This window comes from Microdochium trichocladiopsis (assembly GCF_020744255.1).
Source record: "Microdochium trichocladiopsis strain MPI-CAGE-CH-0230 chromosome Unknown B0I36scaffold_7, whole genome shotgun sequence".
Taxonomy (NCBI): domain Eukaryota; kingdom Fungi; phylum Ascomycota; class Sordariomycetes; order Xylariales; family Microdochiaceae; genus Microdochium; species Microdochium trichocladiopsis.
Genome location: NW_025763550.1, coordinates 3124919 through 3142076, shown reverse-complemented (window position 1 = coordinate 3142076; position 17158 = coordinate 3124919). Strand labels below are relative to the sequence as shown.

At 56.1% G+C, this 17158-nt stretch overlaps 5 protein-coding genes across 5 annotated transcripts; 1 reads left to right on the top strand and 4 right to left on the bottom strand.

Annotated features, from left to right (window-relative positions):
- Positions 1 to 171: 171 nt before the first annotated feature.
- On the bottom strand, positions 172 to 1790 carry B0I36DRAFT_413757 (uncharacterized protein; the record flags this gene model as incomplete). The annotated part of the gene is made up of 2 exons (XM_046162005.1): positions 172 to 1568; positions 1663 to 1790. The coding sequence occupies 2 exons, from the start codon at positions 1788 to 1790 to the stop codon at positions 395 to 397; spliced, it is 1302 nt and encodes a 433-aa protein (XP_046010956.1). The 3' UTR covers positions 172 to 394.
- A 462-nt stretch (positions 1791 to 2252) lies between these two features.
- Positions 2253 to 5189, bottom strand: B0I36DRAFT_433249 (amidase signature domain-containing protein). Its single transcript, XM_046162661.1, has 4 exons — positions 5022 to 5189; positions 3317 to 4963; positions 2910 to 3267; positions 2253 to 2685 (listed from the first exon to the last, which is right to left on the bottom strand). Exons 1-4 carry the CDS (start codon positions 5043 to 5045, stop codon positions 2642 to 2644), a joined length of 2073 nt encoding a protein of 690 aa, XP_046010955.1. The 5' UTR covers positions 5046 to 5189; the 3' UTR covers positions 2253 to 2641.
- A 450-nt stretch (positions 5190 to 5639) lies between these two features.
- Positions 5640 to 7136, top strand: B0I36DRAFT_365262 (uncharacterized protein; the record flags this gene model as incomplete). Its single annotated transcript, XM_046159111.1, has 2 exons — positions 5640 to 5950; positions 6008 to 7136. 2 exons carry the CDS (start codon positions 5640 to 5642, stop codon positions 7134 to 7136), a joined length of 1440 nt encoding a protein of 479 aa, XP_046010954.1.
- Positions 7137 to 7209: 73 nt separating this feature from the next.
- B0I36DRAFT_413734 (major facilitator superfamily domain-containing protein) lies at positions 7210 to 9087 on the bottom strand. Its single transcript, XM_046162004.1, has 2 exons — positions 8102 to 9087; positions 7210 to 8065 (listed from the first exon to the last, which is right to left on the bottom strand). The coding sequence occupies exons 1-2, from the start codon at positions 9002 to 9004 to the stop codon at positions 7283 to 7285; spliced, it is 1686 nt and encodes a 561-aa protein (XP_046010953.1). The 5' UTR covers positions 9005 to 9087; the 3' UTR covers positions 7210 to 7282.
- Positions 9088 to 9780: 693 nt separating this feature from the next.
- On the bottom strand, positions 9781 to 12785 carry B0I36DRAFT_386025 (P-loop containing nucleoside triphosphate hydrolase protein; the record flags this gene model as incomplete). Its single annotated transcript, XM_046161095.1, has 6 exons — positions 9781 to 10171; positions 10244 to 11602; positions 11670 to 11793; positions 11882 to 12105; positions 12193 to 12474; positions 12576 to 12785. The coding sequence occupies 6 exons, from the start codon at positions 12783 to 12785 to the stop codon at positions 9917 to 9919; spliced, it is 2454 nt and encodes an 817-aa protein (XP_046010952.1). The 3' UTR covers positions 9781 to 9916.
- Between the last annotated feature and the right edge of the window lie 4373 nt (positions 12786 to 17158).

The following is a 17158-nucleotide window of genomic DNA, read 5'->3' as shown; positions in this document are numbered from 1 at the left end:
GGCCTGGCGAGGCTGCACATGTGCTGCTGCACAGCGCACCACCGGGGGCGGCGTGCACTGTATTAGCCCACTGAAACAGCCCTGGAACACCGGCAGTAGCGCCGCACCCTCTGAAGCTGCGGCCACCTGATGCATCCAATCTCCTCTTCACGCGCATCCTGGCCACCAGCACGCCTCTAGCCACGCTTACCATTGACTATTACACCATCTACACTAGCGTACGTTCTCTGGGTCCAAGTAAAGTAGACGTGGTTCACCCTCAACAGTTCGCGATTCGTTCGTGCTACGGCATGACCTCTTGATTCGTCGCCAAATGGGCAGACACGACATGCTGGATCTGCGTCGACAACAAACCGCCGTCCATTGAACCACAACGCGACTATCAAAACTACCTTTACTCGGCACGCATTCGTCTGGCGCGCAGAAACTCATAGTCTGGCATCGCAGCCCGCACCCACGCCGCGAGCTTCCGTGCTCGCTCCTCGCCAAACTCCTCCTTCCACTTCACAGCTTCCTGCTCAATATCGATGTCGCCTGCCGCCTTGGAAGCATCTATACCCGAGGATGCCAGAATTGTGCTCAGCATTCGCCGCTCGTTTGGCAACAGGCATTTCACGGACGCCTCGCTTGGCCTTTCCCAGCTGAGCCGCACCTTGGCCGGATCCATGCCGACAAGCGAAGCGTACCGCGGCACCAGCTGTGTTGGGTGCTTCATGATGTCGTCCGCATCAAGTACCACTGGGCCAGCCTTGCCCTCCCGAGAAAAGTAGTCGGCATAGAAGTCGTAAAGCGTCCGAATCCACTTCATCGACATCTCGAGATCCGTCGGTTCCCCTTTCTTCCTCTTCGGGGGCCCAGTTGCCGCGGTCGGCGCCGCAGCTGCGGCAGCTGCCGCCATCTTCATGTGGTCCAGGCAAGTACGATAGTATGATGACAGCATCAACGCCGGGTGACGGATCAAAAACGTCGGCGTCCAAGTGTGCAGGAACTCATCCGGCAGAGCTGTGATGTTGAGCGCGCTGCGCGTCTGGCTGGCCATACCGCGAGCTTCCAGGACCGGGCTCCGCCATTCTGGAGGGTGGTCTGGGTGGAGGAAGTGCGACTCGATCGAAGGATTGCTCACGAACATTGCGTGTTCTTTGACAAAGATGGTGTTGCCAGCAGCCTCTGAGGCTTCGAGGTGATCTTGCAGTGTCTCGAGGCAGCTCTGCATGACTTTGGCGACAGCCACGCGGTCTTCCTGCGCCCAGCTGTCGATAGGCCCATCATGGAAGAGCAACGGGAAGCGGACAAACACAGAAGGCTTGAAAAAGTATCCTCCCTGGTGCGACGGCCTGACGCCTTGCTCGTCAAGGTTGAGCATCTTGATGAGCAGGTTTGACGCCGTCCTCGGGGACGTAACTAGCCAGTGTCTGGCTTGCTGGTTCTTGCGGGCGGTGTCCATCTCATTCTCACTGGCAGGTGCCATTTCTGTTGCCTTTGTTTGCGTGGTGGTGTTCTGGGAGGTTTGCAACAACAATCTGGAGGGCAGAGGGCCTCGTGGTTTAAGTACCTGGCATGGTCGTTTGCTGACATGCCTCCTTGTCTACCAATGTTCACTCGGATGTGGAAGGACCCCCGGCTTGCAAACGGCCTTTGACAACCATCAGCCGCTGCGATCACCACCGAAGCCCGCTCCATGTGGCGCCGAGGGGAGGGCTCAGCTGACACAGCAGGTGACACAGGATGAGCTTGCCTGGAGGCGCTACGGACGAACATCTTCTGTGAACGACCTTGGGGACCAATGACATGACTGGCGAGCACCCCGAACGTGGAGAGAATTATGACATCTCCTATTTTGCGTCTCGACCAACGTGCCCAAGCAACGCTAGTCAAGCTGATGGTCTCCTAAACCAGCTTAGCGATCCTACCAAGGCCAAAGCGTGGCATGGTCCCGTCCGGACCTCCGTAGACTGTCTTCAACCCATGGCTCTAGATGATACGACTGCATAGATTTTCGCGTCCTCATGGCAGGAATCACAACCATGTGTGTCGCATGGTATGGTGCACCATCAAGGCCACTCTGCCAAAACCCAAATGGGCTTGGGGCGCCTCAGTTAGGCACCCAAGTGCACTTGCGCACTCGGCCCTTGCATATAGGGTTTTGGCGGAGTGGCTTTGATGGCGCACCATACCATGCACCCCACACTGCAGGGCATGGCTCTTGCGAAGTTCGGATAAGCTTGCACGTCAGTGGTCAGCCTTACGGATGGCCGGGCCCCAGTTTCATCCCAACAACGACTTCTCGTCCCAGGACATCTCACAGCACATATCCGCATGCCACCCTGGCGGCTCGATGTGGCGAAGTGGTCTGCAGGGTTGAGCCCCGCCAGGCATCTCTCATGCGGTAGCGCCGCATTTCCCAGATACCCCTACTCTGACCAAGTGCGAGCCTGCGCTGTGCAGATGGGTACCTGGCCACACTGCGAAGAAATATGAAGAATCGAATGGTTTGTATTACGATGGCCGTAGCTTGGGGTATCTGACCTTTGGTGTTATCCACTTTTCGCCTTACCGGAAGGCTTGTCGAACCATGGCATACCGGTAGATGCGATCCTTCCTGGCCATTGCGCCCACATCATGGAACACTCGCTGCTGTCAATCATTGCACGTAGCGCATGCGCTTGTCGTACTTGCGCGATCCAGCTATCAAACACAATCACATCTGAGTCACGTCGAGGGATCCGGATTCGAGTGCACTAGGTACTCGGTCCTGAGTGGAGAGGTTGCCACCAGGTTCCAAGCCCTTATGACATGTGGTAGTGCTTCTGGGTAACTCAGCATTGACATAAACCATAAAGCTACAAGCCATATGGACAAGAGGCAATTCCTGAAACGTTAAATAAACACCACCTTGGCCGAAGACCGACCATTGACACCCGAAGCAAGGACAACCACCATCGACTGTTCACGGCTTGGAACATTAATCTCTCCGGCCCTCATCATTGCGCCACTCGTGGCCTGGCCCGTGGGGACACTGGCCTGGACATGCCATGATCCATCCTTTGCAACCTCCAGCTCCCCACCAGTCTCCTCCCCATTGATGTAAACCTTGAGCGAGCGAAGCTCACCCTTGTCAGCCTTGCCACTGACCACGACACTGCCGCTCGTCCCGGCCGTGGCTTGGACGACCTCCAGTCGCGGTGCAGCACCGCTCATCTTGGAGACAGGCCGGGATACTTCGATACGGTCCGTCGCAAGCTCAGGAGTCAAGCCGGGAGCCTTCCTCTTGCACACATCGCCAGCAGCACCCGCCTGCTCAAACGCAAACGCGTACTTGAGCAGGCTGCTGTCGTCGTACGCCTTGCCCGCGAAGGTCAGGTTCACCGGCATGCCCGGTGTCCGCCATGCAGCCCATCGTCGTGCTGACCGTGGGGATACCCAGCTGCCGGATCGCGCAGTTGCCGTTTGAGTACAGCACGCCGTTGCGCCAGGCGTCGGCGGATGAGTCCTCGCTGGTGTCTGCGTCGGCGCGGCCGACGTCGCCGTTGCACGGCCAGACCACGGCATCGAGCCCTGTCGTGGCGAGCCAGTCGTCCCAGTCTTCCTTGCGGCGGGCCTCGAGACCCTTGAGCGCCTTCTCCATGTTTGGGAGGTCGTAGATGTTCCTTGGGGCGCCGCTGCTGCTGGAGTCGGCGTCGTGGCGGGCGACAATGTGGTTCTTGACATCGTAGTGGCGCACCAGCGGGTCTTGCGCGTCGTACTTGTCCGGGATGGTGCCTGGCGGCTGGGGGAAGATGGTGGCCGAGTCGATCTGGGCCAGTGAGGTGGCGACGTTGCCGTCGTTGGTGGCTGCGAGGAAGTCGTCCCAGGCGTACGCCATGAGCTGGCACATGTCGACGTCGTTCCGGTGAGGCGGCGCAACACCGCCCTCAGATGCCTTGCTGACATCGTCGTCGCCGTCTTCATCGGGCTTCTCGAACTTGGTGACTACTGGCAGGTCGATCTCCTCGACTGTGGCGCCCAAGCTCTCCAACACCTTCCTGGCTTGCAACCACAGATCGATGATAGACTGGCGAGTATGGACTCTGCGCGCGGCCGGGTCAGAGTCGACGCCGCCAATGTACATTTTGGGCACGCCGATTTTCTTGCCAGACAGCGCCGAAGTGTCGCGCAGAGACTGGTACGTCTGGGGCCGCACTGACTCGACGCTAGGAAGCTCGACGTAAGGCTGGCCCCTCCAGAAGTCGCCGGTCTTGTTGTCGTCCTTGGCGACAATGACGTCGAGTAATGCGAACATGTCCTCGACAGTGCGTGTGTGTGGCACCACGACGTCGCAGGTGGGAAACAACGGCCAGTTCCCGCGGATCGAGATGACGCCGCGGGACGGCGTGTACGCGACGAGGCCGTTGTTCGATGCCGGCGAGCGGCCGGACGAGATGGTCTCCTCGCCCATGCCAAAGACGCCAAAGCTGGCGGCGGTGGCTGTGGCCGAGCCGTTGGACGACCCAGAGGCAAAAGCAGCAGTGAGGTAGTTGGGATTGTAGGGGGACTCGGCACGGCCGTAGACGCCTCGCTGCATGCCGCCGGCAGCCATGGGCGGCATGTTTGTGCGGCCCAGCATGACACCGCCGGCTTCTCTGATCATCTGGACCGTAAAGGCATCCTCGTTGGCGACAAGATTCTGGAAGGCGGGCGAACCACTGGCAACTGTCATGCCCTGGATCTTGTAAGAGTCCTTGATGGTGCAGGGGATTCCGTCGAGGGGCCCGAGGGTCTTGCCTTGGACTCGCCGCTCGTCCGAGGCCTGAGCGAGGTCAAAGACATTCTGGTTGATAATGGGCACGGCATTGAGGTGTGCTCCACGGCGGTCATACTTTGCAATGCGGAGGAGGTGCTTTGCAGTCAGCTCGACACTGTTGGTGTAGCCGCTCGACAGGGCCGACGCGAGGTCCTGGACCGAGGCCTCGACGATGGAGAGGGGCTGTCATGGCTTGTTAGATCAGGGAGTATGTGCCACGCAACTACGGGCTGGTTCTTACAGCTGTGGTTTCGACTGAACCCATGATGATCTACTGTGGGAGAGATCGATGGACTCGTGAGAGGTCTGGTGTGTACCCTGACATTGAAGCTGAACGGATACGCCATTATATGGACTGGGATGTAGACATGTACTCTTTCTGTTCGAAACGCCGTCGTCTTTGCGTTGTGCCATGGCTGTCTGAGTAGAGACCTGGGGATGGTGGTGTGGTTGTACCTACCCCAACCAGACTTATCAGCTTCATCAGCTGCTAAAAGGCAAGGCGGGGGATCCCTGCCTCAGGCCGCGTACCCCACCCCACGCACGCTAGACTCCCCTGCCCGCGTCCCCTAAGCCTTCTAGACTAGCATACTTGGAGGTTATCAGCAGCTGGAAAATGGCACCGCTGTTAATAACACCAATCACCGGCGGCACAATCCAGACATGAGCTCTCTTGACGCCTGCAACCTCCACCATTCTCTCCGGTGCCTCACCCGTCATCTATGCATGCGAGCATCTCCATATCTCGATCATTTCGCCTTCCCTCCTTTCATCAACTGCAATCCCCTGTCTTCTATCTGATAAGCCCGCCATCAGGCTACCATTGGTGATGCCTGCCCAGCCGGCCCACGCCTCGCCAATGCGACAGCGTGCTTCCAGCGCCTGCGACTTCTGCCACGGCCGCGGTCTGCGATGTCGCAGCGATCCCCAACAGTCCCCCGGTGCTCCGTGTCTCACTTGTAGAGATTATGGGGCAAAGTGCACCCGGACTCGGCCCGTCCGCCGTCGGGGCCGCAAGCCGGCGACTCGTGCACTCGTGTCCCCATCCCCAGAGCCGTCCGGAACCAACTTTCATAGCAGATGTATAGCGGCTACTCAGGGCGACTTCCGGTGTCTCTCTACGATACGGCGGCTGCTCAACATCTACGTTGACACCATGTACCAGTGCTAGTATGTCGATTCGTGTAGCTGTGATTCAGGGTGTGGGGCTGATATCCTACTTGCTAGCTTCCCCTTTCTCCCCGAGCAAGACCTCATCACCCGCTGGGCTGAGGGAATTCCCGACGCCAGCACTCCATCTTACGTTCTACTGATGTCCCTGTGTGCTGTTAGCTCGCAGTCGGCTGCTCTGCATGCCGTCTTTGACGAGTCCTTGCTTGAAGGCCATCCTCTACCAGCCAGCGAGCAATATTTCGAGGAGGCCGTGTCCCGGATACCAATGCACATGCCTCAACAGCAGCACGACCTCGACTTTCTACGAGCATTCGGCTTGCTTGCGGCCTACTCTCTGCTGCGTGGTAACCATAGCGAACTGCACCGCTACCTGGGCCTGTATCACGCCCTTGTCGCCCAATGTGGCTTCCACGACGAGAGCCGCTGGCCTGCCGACATCACCATGTCGGACGTGGACGAACGTCGGCGCCTCTTCTGGTGTGTCTATCGACTCGAGATCCACTCTGCCTGTGTCCTAGGCCACGTCGTCCGCCTTCCCGAGGCCCAGGTCTCGGTCATGTACCCTCGCATCACCCCGGCAATGTCCCCAGAAACACAGGCCTGGACTGCTGGCTGGGACTACATCACCGACCTCTTCCGGCTACTCGAGTACGCCATCTTCAGTCTCCGTGGGTGCAAGAACCGCAGGACTGCTCTAGCCATCTTCTGCGACAAGCCTTCCCCGACGACTCTTCTGGATGGTCTGGCCAGGCTCAAGGCCAACAAGCCGCACATGCTGCACGCGCTGACCGTCAATCAGGACGATGACAGTCAGAGCAACAGGTGCAAGTACATGGCCGTGCAAATCCTGTGCACTGAGACACTCGTCAATATCATGGCGTTGCTGTACTGCAAGGCGCCCGCGCGAGAGGTCATGGATGTCGCCGAGTCGTTTCTCGAGGAGCTCACCAATGCGTCGCTCATCTTCTTCAAGATTGCGGGCAGCCAGATTGTGCATCAGCTTCTGGGTGTCGGACGCATGCTGCATAATGCTTCTCACTACGAACATGGCCAGCACCGGGCGGAGGCCAAGCGGCTCATTGTCTTTATTGGTGATTTGGTCAAGAACTTGGAAAACGACATTCCTTCTGCCATTGAGGCGGCCGAGCAACTTCATGAACTGGCAACTACAGCATACACCTGATGTAACGAAATATAATTGTAGCACCAACAAACTAATATCTATCTCAAAGTGAATGACCAAACAGACATCACGCACAAATCAAGATTGCTCTTGCACCATCTCTTGTAGCTACCCGCGGGCTGATTTTCAGGACTTTCCACGACGCACTACTCCTGCGACACTACTGTAGTTGCAATGAAGCCCTGATAGGCCGGAATAGACCACCGCCGGATCCTCTTGCCGAACAGGATGAAAACAAAGAAAGTCGCAGTGCAGGCAATAGAAATCATGGCCGCGGCGATGAAACAGTTCTGCAAGCCCGTGTTGGTCCACCACGGGGTGATGCCATAGCTGAACCCGAACCCGATCGTGTTGCGGATGATCATGACAGACACGGTCGTCTCGCCCGCAATCTCCTTGAAGCAGTCGACATTGTAGCTGACCGCGATCGACCCGCCCGTGACGACGCCGAACGTGAGCATGCCGAGGCCGAACACGAGCCCGATCCACGGCAAGTCATGGTACGCGCCGACGCCCCAGAGGATCAGCCCCCCGGACGAGACCACGCCCGAGACCGCGAGGACCCAGAGGCGGTACTCGGCCTCGCGCACGCCGTGGTGCCGCCGCGCGAGCCGGATGGCCACCCAGTCGGCGACTTTTCCGGACCAGAGACACGCGATCGCCGCGCCGACAATGGGGCCTGCGTACACGCAGCCCACGAGCGCGGCGGACCAGTTGTACGGCGCGCGCGTGAGCACGGGGCTCACAGTGCCGTTGAGCACGTTGTACCACGCCAGGTTGATGCCGTACAGGAACCCGGACCAGGCGACTGTGGGCAGGCGGAAGATCATGAGAATCGGCCGGTACAGCATGCGCAGCATGTCGCGGTTGCTCGGGCGGCCCGGGAGCGGGCGGAAGAGGGCGTACTTGCCAAGCAGACCTTGGCTGTGCTGGGTGGCCCTACGACTGCTGCTGCTTTGGAGTACGGGAGGGCAGATCGCTCGGTTCGGGCTGGAGGAGGTCGAGGAGCTTGCGGGTCGGCTGTTGGACTTTTCGTCCTTGGCGGTAGCGGTGGGTGTCTCGCTGCCTGGATTGTTTGTCGTTGAGGCCCCGGGTACCAGCGGCTGCGGCGGTGCGGCCTGGCCTTCGATAGACCGCTCCCGGAAGTAGATTGTCTCCTCGAGGAAGAAGAACATGATGACGAAGCACACGGCACAAACGATGGCGCCAAAGTGCATCGTCCACCGCCACCCGTACGCGTCGTTGAACCACCCGGCCACCAGCGGCGCGAGGAAGTTGGAGCCGAACAGGACGAACACGTACAGGCCCATGTACGTGCCGCGGTTGTGGGCAAAGAACAGGTCGAAGATGGTGACCTCGCAGAGGGACTCGATCGGGGAGACAATGATGCCGATGAGCACGCGGTGGGCGGCCCATTCGCCCGAGGAGGACGAGTATGCCGTCCACACCATGATCGGGATGGTCAGGAACATGGTGATCAGGTACACGCCGCGCCGGCCGTAGGTGAGGGCAATGGGTTGCCAGATCAGGCACGCCCATCTGAAGAACAAGAACATCAGCCCGGTGCCCTGGACCAGGTCGGCCGTCGAGATGCCCGTGTCGGCAGTGATGTTGGCCAGGACAGAGTACTGCAGGGATGTCGCGATTCCGGTGCCCAGGACGTACAGGTAGCCCATGCTCACAGCGAGGAGCTTGCGGCGGTATGTCCAGTTCAGAGGATCTTCAGGGTCGGAGCTGGGCTGAGGGACCAGGACAATGTCCTGATGCGAGCCATCGTGGCGGGCGTGAATGTTGGATTCGTCCTGGGCCACGTCGACGAGGTAGACAGTGCCCGGGATCTGAAGCTCCCCAGACTGTGTTGAAGCCATGGCAAGAGAAGAACTGTTGTTGATGACAGGTCGAGGACTAATTGCTGTGCTGTTCTTGAGATCCTACTGCCGGCGTGTTGTTGATCTCTGGCTGGACCTCGAACGACTTCTTATAATGACCCAAAGCCTCGGGCTGTTGCTCAAGACCGCATCCCTGGAGCCGCGCAACCTTGATTGTGCAGTCGGCTCTTATCGCGAGATGAAAGTGACGCGCGCCCGGCCAGGTACTCCAAACTTTTCCTTTCTTGGCATGAACAAGCTGGGTGAGAGAACATGCCGGTCCAAGGGACATACAAGGATATGAGCATTGGCGTAGGGCGCCAATCGTGAGTCTCCAATCGGCCATGGACTAGGGTCATTCATTCAACAGCTGCTAATTGCTAATATTTATCCGTGGACTGATAGTTGTCGTACAACCTTGGAAAGGACGATGGAGGGGCTTGAACTAGCGCCAATAAACTCACACTAAGACGTTTAGCTCAGGACTTAGGCCCAATCTTGGGCGAGGGGTGCTAAACCCACGGGCAGAGTTGCAGTGTCTTGATCGCGAAACGGCTTTCCTGCAACGAGACTCAACAAAGCCGAGAAGGGGGTCGAGGTTCTGCCTGCTCCAGGGTCCACTTTTTACATTCTGCAGTCGAGGGCAGTATACGAGGGCTCTAATAATGAAGATATTTAAAAATGTATCGCTCGTAACGATGTATGGACAAACTTCTTGTTATCCAGGGCCGGGGAAGGGGCTAGCTACAGCAGGGTAGGTATGGCTAGCTGCAATGTAAAGGGATATATGTGAGTTGTGTTAAATAGTGGAAGTGCCAGTACTCGAGATATAAATAAATAAGCTCACACAGCGCATCACCATGCGACATTTCGGTATGATACATTGCTCGCAAAGAAACGAGATGCTGAGCGTCAAACTAGCTCCCTTGCCCTCTCCGAAGCCTCAATGGCGATGTCCAACGCAGCCTGCAACCTTGCCACCGTGGCCTGCTCCGTCGCTCTCTTCCTGACAGTGTCGGCATCGTCGCGTACCAACTTCTCAACCTCGCTCTCCCTCAGCGAATAGACCCACTCCATTGAGAGGGCCTTCAAAGGTCCGTTTGGATGACACAGGAAGGGTTCGATTATGTGTCTCGTGACGTGGGATATGAAAGAGTCGATGGTAAACTACGTCATCGCGAGATGGTTAGCACTCGGGCCAAATCTTGCCGTCTCGCCCGCGTCTTGGCGCAAGCTCACCTTGTAGTAAACTTTGAGAATATCGTGCACCATCTTGGCCATGTTGTCCTCGATGGAGCAATGTAGCTGATTGAAGATCAGCTCTGTCCGCAGACCTTGGTGAGGAGTGGACCAATCCCCATCATCATCCTCTTCAGCGTCCGCCAGAACCTTCATCGACTCTAGCAGCCGCAGCGTCTGGAGGGCCTTCAACTCGTGTGCAAAGTTCTTGTTACCAGTTGCGTCAATGTGCCCGCTGGCACGCCCTGTGATCGATCCAGTACCATCAACACCACCGCGCTCTCTCTCGCAATGCCTGAGCAGCTCCTCCCCACTTCCGACCGCCGTAGCCTGCCACTGCCGCGATAGCACGGCCGAGAGACCCCGATTCATTGTGGGGAACTGATCCTCCGGGCACACCGCGTGGAGGATCGCGGCCGCTGTCGTGCCGACCTGGGCGTGGACGGCCTGGAGGTGCCTGCTCGAGATGGCCTCCCACTGTGCGGTCTGCTCCCGCACGAGGGCCGGCATGACTTGCGGGTTGACCAAGCCGGGGAGCTGTGTGCTCTGGAAAGCGCGGAGCTGGCGGCGGATGAAATCAAAAAGTTCCGCGCCGTCGTTACCGTGTCCCCCAGCACGATGATCCCGATCCTGCTTCTTCCTGGGTGGGGGTTGCGACCCGTCGGCTGCGAACGCATCTTGGGTCAACGGCGACGATGCCGACACGTGCCGGGATAGCGGTGGCGTGACAGGCCCCAGGCCGTCCTGCTGCGAAGCTAACCCCGCCGCTTGCTTCCTCTTCGCCTCTCGGAGTTGCTCGCGCTGCTGCTGCTCCTTTGCCATGATTCCGGCGAGCCTGGCGATGGGGTCTACCTCGGCGTCCTCAAACTGGTACGTGTGCCCGCGCTCACGTAACTCCTTTGCAAACGCCTCCTTCTGCCGCTGCACCTGCGTTCGTACGCGCAGCCCTTCTTCCACGAGCCCCGGGTTCTCCACGGCGTCCCTAGCGAGCGCGGCGTACCGTTGAACAACCTCACCCAGGTATCGCTGGCGGTCGTGATGGGTGAGCCGCGGCTGCCCAAGAGCCTCGAGGCGTGATTTCGCGTCCGAAAGGTGCGCAGAGATGGATGCGTGGATCCTCGGGAAGTTAAGGTGGATCCGGTCACAGAGCATGTTGCTCAGATAGGCGCGCAGCATGGCCGTGCCCCGGCGGGCGCTGGGGATCCGGTTCCAGGGCGGAAGGGAGAGGAAGCTTGTCTCGGTGGCCGCGGCAGTGGTGCTGGCACTCGTTGCTGTGGTTGGTCTGTTGCTTACGACGAACCAGCTGTCCTTGGCGCTATGAGACTTCATGTAGCCCTGCTTGGTAGCCAGGGATATGAACTGCGAGTATTATAGCGAGTCAGCAATCAGCTTTTTCCTACTTTGCAGAAGCCGGCGAGGCACGTACCTGGTCGGGATCGCTGACTAAATCGCACTTTGTAAACACCCCGACGAGCCTGTCGCCAGCGTGCTGCTGGGCCAGGTGTATGATCTCCTGGTTGCTCACGTCATTCGATGCATCGCCGACACAGCTGGCAGTGACAGGTTTCGGTTAGCAAAGGGTCGCGCGGTTCCAGCTAGGTTGGCACGTGGATTGGAGGGATCACCTCAAGTGCTTACATGACAATCGCCCCAGGCTTCTTGATGTACTCGAGCACCATAGTCTGCACGCCTCGCATTTCATGCTCGTTGATGCCCTTCGGGTTCGAGATACGTCCCGGAATGTCCACAATGGTGAAGTGCGACCTGGCGGGTCCCGAGAGCTCGATGCGAAAAACCTGGGTGGCAAAGTTCTTCGCGTCAGGTCCTGTGCCTTCCGTGATGCCCATGTATTCAGAAGAAACCTGTCAAATTGGCCAGAGTCAGCGCCAAGTTCACGACTTGAAAGGCGGAGCTACTGTCTGCTTCCAGGGAGAAGTAAAGACCATTACCTCATCAATGGCATTCCTGAACTGGGTCGCAGTCAAGACCTCCCCGGTGAGGGCATAGTCCTTGTACTTGCCGTCTCCCACCGGATAATTAAAGTCGCTGATTGAGACCTCGGGCTCGACGACAGATATCTTGAAGCGATTTGGGGAGCCTGCTGGCGTGCGTCTCGATACGATCCGAGTGGCAAACCTCGTGCAGCAACCCAAGGCGATGGGAAAGGGGATGTCAGTGAGCTGCTGCAGCAGAGATGATTTTCCGGTGGACTGGCCACCGACAATGACGAGCTGTGTCGAGCTGGATCAGCAAAGTGTCCCGTGTTGAACCTGAAGCCCAAAAGAAGGCTTCCTTGTTCGCTACGAAGTGCAAGGGCTGGTTGGGGTCGAACCTGCGGAATATCGATGTCCTGGCTTGCACCACAGGATTGCATCTGCTCAACGGCCTCAAACAAGAGTCGACTTCCCTCACTGTCAAAAGGGTTCTCCAACATGGTGTCTGAATCACTCGTCTCGAGCCCGTGAAATTCGGCACAAAAGTCGTCCACATCATTCGGACTAAGGGAAGCTGGCGCCATAGCTGGTGAATTGCCCACAGCCATGGTTGGCTCTGGAGGAGATCTCTCCTTCAATGTGGTTCGAGGTCGATATTCTGCCATGAAAGGAAGATGTTCTTTGTAGCTATTCAGACAGTAAGAAATCTGGAACGTAATGCTTACGAGGGCACCAAGAGACTTGAACGGTGAGGCTAATTAGGCATCACAATGCTAGGTGGGGAGAAAATGGACAGTGTTACACATAGAGTCTATTCCACAATCGTTCATGGCAGGGACGTTTGAGGCATTATATCCTTAAGGTCCACCAGGTTCTTGGCTGTGATTTCCCACTGAATTCCCATCGGCGTGACTATCTGGGCTCCTAAGCGCGCTTCTGCGCCATCTCGGAAGATGAAACAAATACATATGCAGTTGGCCTGATCCATCAAACCATTTAACCGAAAGCACTCGCTGCGGTCAGGTCAAGAGTAGTGTGGACAGCCGCTGCCAGACACAGGGACGGTTCGTAGCTGCAGACAACGTGGAGGAGGGAGAGGACTCGCAAGTCTGTGATTGGCTGTTTGTCCCGTGTTTGGATGGGGTTTTGTTCCGTCTGACAGGCAATCCGGCGCAGGCGATCCTGCAGGGGCAGACATTGGTTCCTGCCTACGTTCAGCTATAACCGCGCGCGTATCATGTGGACGCAGCTCTTCGTTGTCACGGTCAATGTGAAATGAGGCTGCCCGTACGCGCCATGAGTCTTGAATTTTGGGCCGGGGTACTGTTCAGCTGAACGAGCCGAAGGTGAGTTGGACTGCAACTTTGTCTTACTACTGACGCTGATCGGGTGGAATCTTGATGCCTGGTGTGACGCACGTGGAATACGCAAACAGGCACTCGAAGGAGCATGCGATGGATGATTCCCCATGGAGATAATTCAAAGTAGTCTGTCTACTAAGAAGACTTATCCAGACATGTTTCTCGAGCCCGAAGCTTGTTTCATATGGTCGCGGAGGCTCTCCAGAATGCTTGGTCATGTCGCCAGGGCACGTGGGTTCGTACCTTACTTGCTCGACATTCCACAACCCCCAATAAACATCGTATCACGAGTAGAATGAACACCACATGTGGCCGACACCATCGTTCGCAAGCATGTCCTTTAACAGCTTGCCCATTCAATCCATTATGTATTCGCTGCGCTGTATACACAATTATGGGACACAATTACTATTTTACTAAGGTTTCTCGCGTGCGTAGAATTGAACATAACTACGCCATCAAGTCGCACGAGCCTTTCACACTGCTGTACACGCACTAGTCGCACACGAAATTGAACTACGTCTTTCGCGCTGTCTAACATATACGAATCAAGAGAGAACGAAATTCGATAGTTATGTGTTAGCGTACGTAGACTTAGCTTGTTTCTAAACCTCTACTCGTGTGTGTATAATGCATAATATGCATAACGTAATCCACAAGTGAGCGGGCCACACAAGTGAGCGGGCCACCCTCCAGGTGTTCGTACGATAATGTATAAGAGAATTCAACCACAACGCCTTAAATCAATTGAAACTATTCGGAATCCTCTTCTTCAGAGGCAGATATAACTTTCTGACATGTACGAGCATTATGCCCGGGCTCGCCGCAGACGCCACATCGTCGCGCGCGCATTTCGGGCCTCCTCGTACGACCACTATTCTGACTCGTTTCCGCTATTAACTGCTGCGTCGCATCGATTTGAGCCTTCAAATCCTTTGCCTGATCAATTGTGAGGGACCCTCCTTTCTGTAGCTGCTTTCTTTTCGTACGACGACGGCGGCTGAGGCGGTCGTTTGCATCTCGAAGTTCGGCGATTTCTTGGCGCATAAGGTCCTGCTCGTGCACCATCATTATAACTCCTTTTCCTAGCTGTCGTAGGCCCTGAACAATGGACGACGGAGAGCTATTCTGGTGTCGTACGATACGATTTTCAATATACTTCGTCTGCGATTCGGTCTCAATTGGGTTGTTCGGCGTCTTTGAAACCCATGGGGGTGGTAGTCCAGCAGAGGAACCTGGCGGTGTCGGCGTATGAAACTTCACATCTAGCTGCGAAATCACATAATTCGGGTCGTACGGTACTAGGCCTGTCGCTCTGAAGCCTGCCTGGATGTTTGATTTGGTCATTGCAGCGTCGTACGCCTTATAAAAGGCTGGGAGGAAGTCCTCCTTTGAAACGTGGGTTACGTGCGCCCGCATTAGACCTTCGATTTCTTTACCGTACGCCCGTTTCAGAGGTCCAAAACACCCAACATCGAGAGGCTGGAGCTTATGCGACGAATGAGCAGGCATACAGAGCGTAACAATATTCTGTTCCTTACAGTAGAGCTCGAAATCGACGGAATGGTGGCTCTCGTGGCCGTCGAGGATAAGGAGGCGGTAGGTACCCTTCGTACGACTCTTTGTATGGAAATCAAAGTGTTTTACCCATTCTAGGCCTCTCTCGTTCGTCGTCCAACCGTTTTCTGAAAGCGCGATTACCCAGTTGGCCGGTAGAGGGCTATTCGCGGTCCAGGAGTCGAGATGGACCTTCCCGGCGAAGATAATGTACGGCGGGATTGAATAGCCGTACGACGCGATACCCTGGATTACTGTAACCCATTCCTGATTGCCTTGTTGTACGGCTCTTGGCCTCCCGCGTCGATCGGAGGTCGTAACGATAGTTTCGGCGGAGATTTTACCCATCGCGAAGCCCGTTTCGTCGAAGTTGTAGATATCGTCATCGTGGATCCCGTATTTCGCGATTATGTTTTGTACGAGCTCAAACCACGCGCGATACGCGTCTGGATCTTCGCAGAGGACTCTCTGGTAGTCGATTCTTCGATTAAAACGCGTACGGAGCTCTGATCGTCGTCGTACGAAGTTTGAGGCCCAGTTCGTTCCGACGCGTGGCGCGTCGCGCACGCGGAGGAGTCGATCCGCCATTTCTCGAACACCACCTAACCGCGGTGGAAACGATCGCGAATCTAGGTCGATGATATATCGTACGATACTGTCCTCTTCGTACGAGGTCAATTTCTGGCAAGGTGGTCGGATATCTTGTTGCGCAGGTCGGCCGGCTCGTCTTCGTTGGAGGGTCGTACGAGGTACATTGTATAGCTGTGCAGCCTTTCGTAAAGTCAATTTTGGATCAGACTGGAGCGCCTGAAGCGCTAGAATCAAATCGGCTTCAATTGATGGTCGTACCATAATTATTGGTGGAGAAAAAGGGGAAAGAAGATGGCCTGTACGAATATGGTAGGAAAGTGGCCCGCTCACTTGTGTGGCCCGCTCACTTGTGGATTACGTTATTCTCCGTCCGGTTCTAACTTCTTCGGAGTTGCAGTAGGTACAATGTGATGGCATTATTATATGTTGAGACGGGGGCTGAGCAGAGGCTGAGTAAACCTGAGCATGGCCTGATTGAACCTGGGCCGGTACTGGATAACCCTATCAAAGGCGCTTACCACATCAGGAATCAGGTGTGATTCAGATTAGCCGTCGGATACCAAATGGCCCACTATAAAATGCAAAAACATGTAATCTCCGAAGGCCTCCATCATTTGGAATCTGAAGGTGGCACTCGTGGTGCCACGGCATCTGGTCACAAAAGAGCCGTGCATACCCAAGATGAATGATTGGGCCATTGACCACAGTATTGACTACCTCGGTCTAGTCAACACCCAAAACGTCTGCAAAGTGGCTTGGCACTGGGAGATCCTGCAACGAGAACGGCCAGAAGGGAAGCTGCTGTGCTCGAAACCGCTCTTGTGCATAGCGACAACGCTGTGCCACAAGGTCCTGGTCCCTACCAGTGTAACGATGAAGTCTTACCTCCGTTGAACCAGCAAAGAATCTGGGTAGTAATGCCTCGCGAAACCCCGAAGGAGTGATCCGCACAAGGGGCAAATATAGAGTAAGTTGCAGATTTGGCCAAGTGCCCCAGGTCTTTGTGGGTTCTTTGAAGGAATACAAGCAAGTCTGTAGAAGGCCTGGATTTCTTTTCATGGGATTAGATGCTGGGTACTACCTGACCTGGAACGAGGGGAGGATCAAGAGGGGAGAAAGCGAAATCGAATGTATAACAAACTTGCGGGTACGGGTGGTGGTTTAAATAAACTCGACAGCACTAGATTTGGGACAGTTCCAAAAGTGGAAACCACGTTCATCCACTTCAAGAAGCTGCCATACTCTGCGGGAACAACAGCACGTTCTCTACTACACCTGGACACCGCGCCATTCAGATTCTGGTGAAATCTACATTAAGGCGTTCTGTCATAACAATGAAAGAGGCGTTATGATTGACCAAATCCGTAGGAGTGCCAGGGGAATGACCACTTCATATTCCAGAAATCCGATTTTGGAGCTGATAGAAAATGTAAAAGAAAGTGGCACAAGGAAAAAAAGACAACCCCGCGATC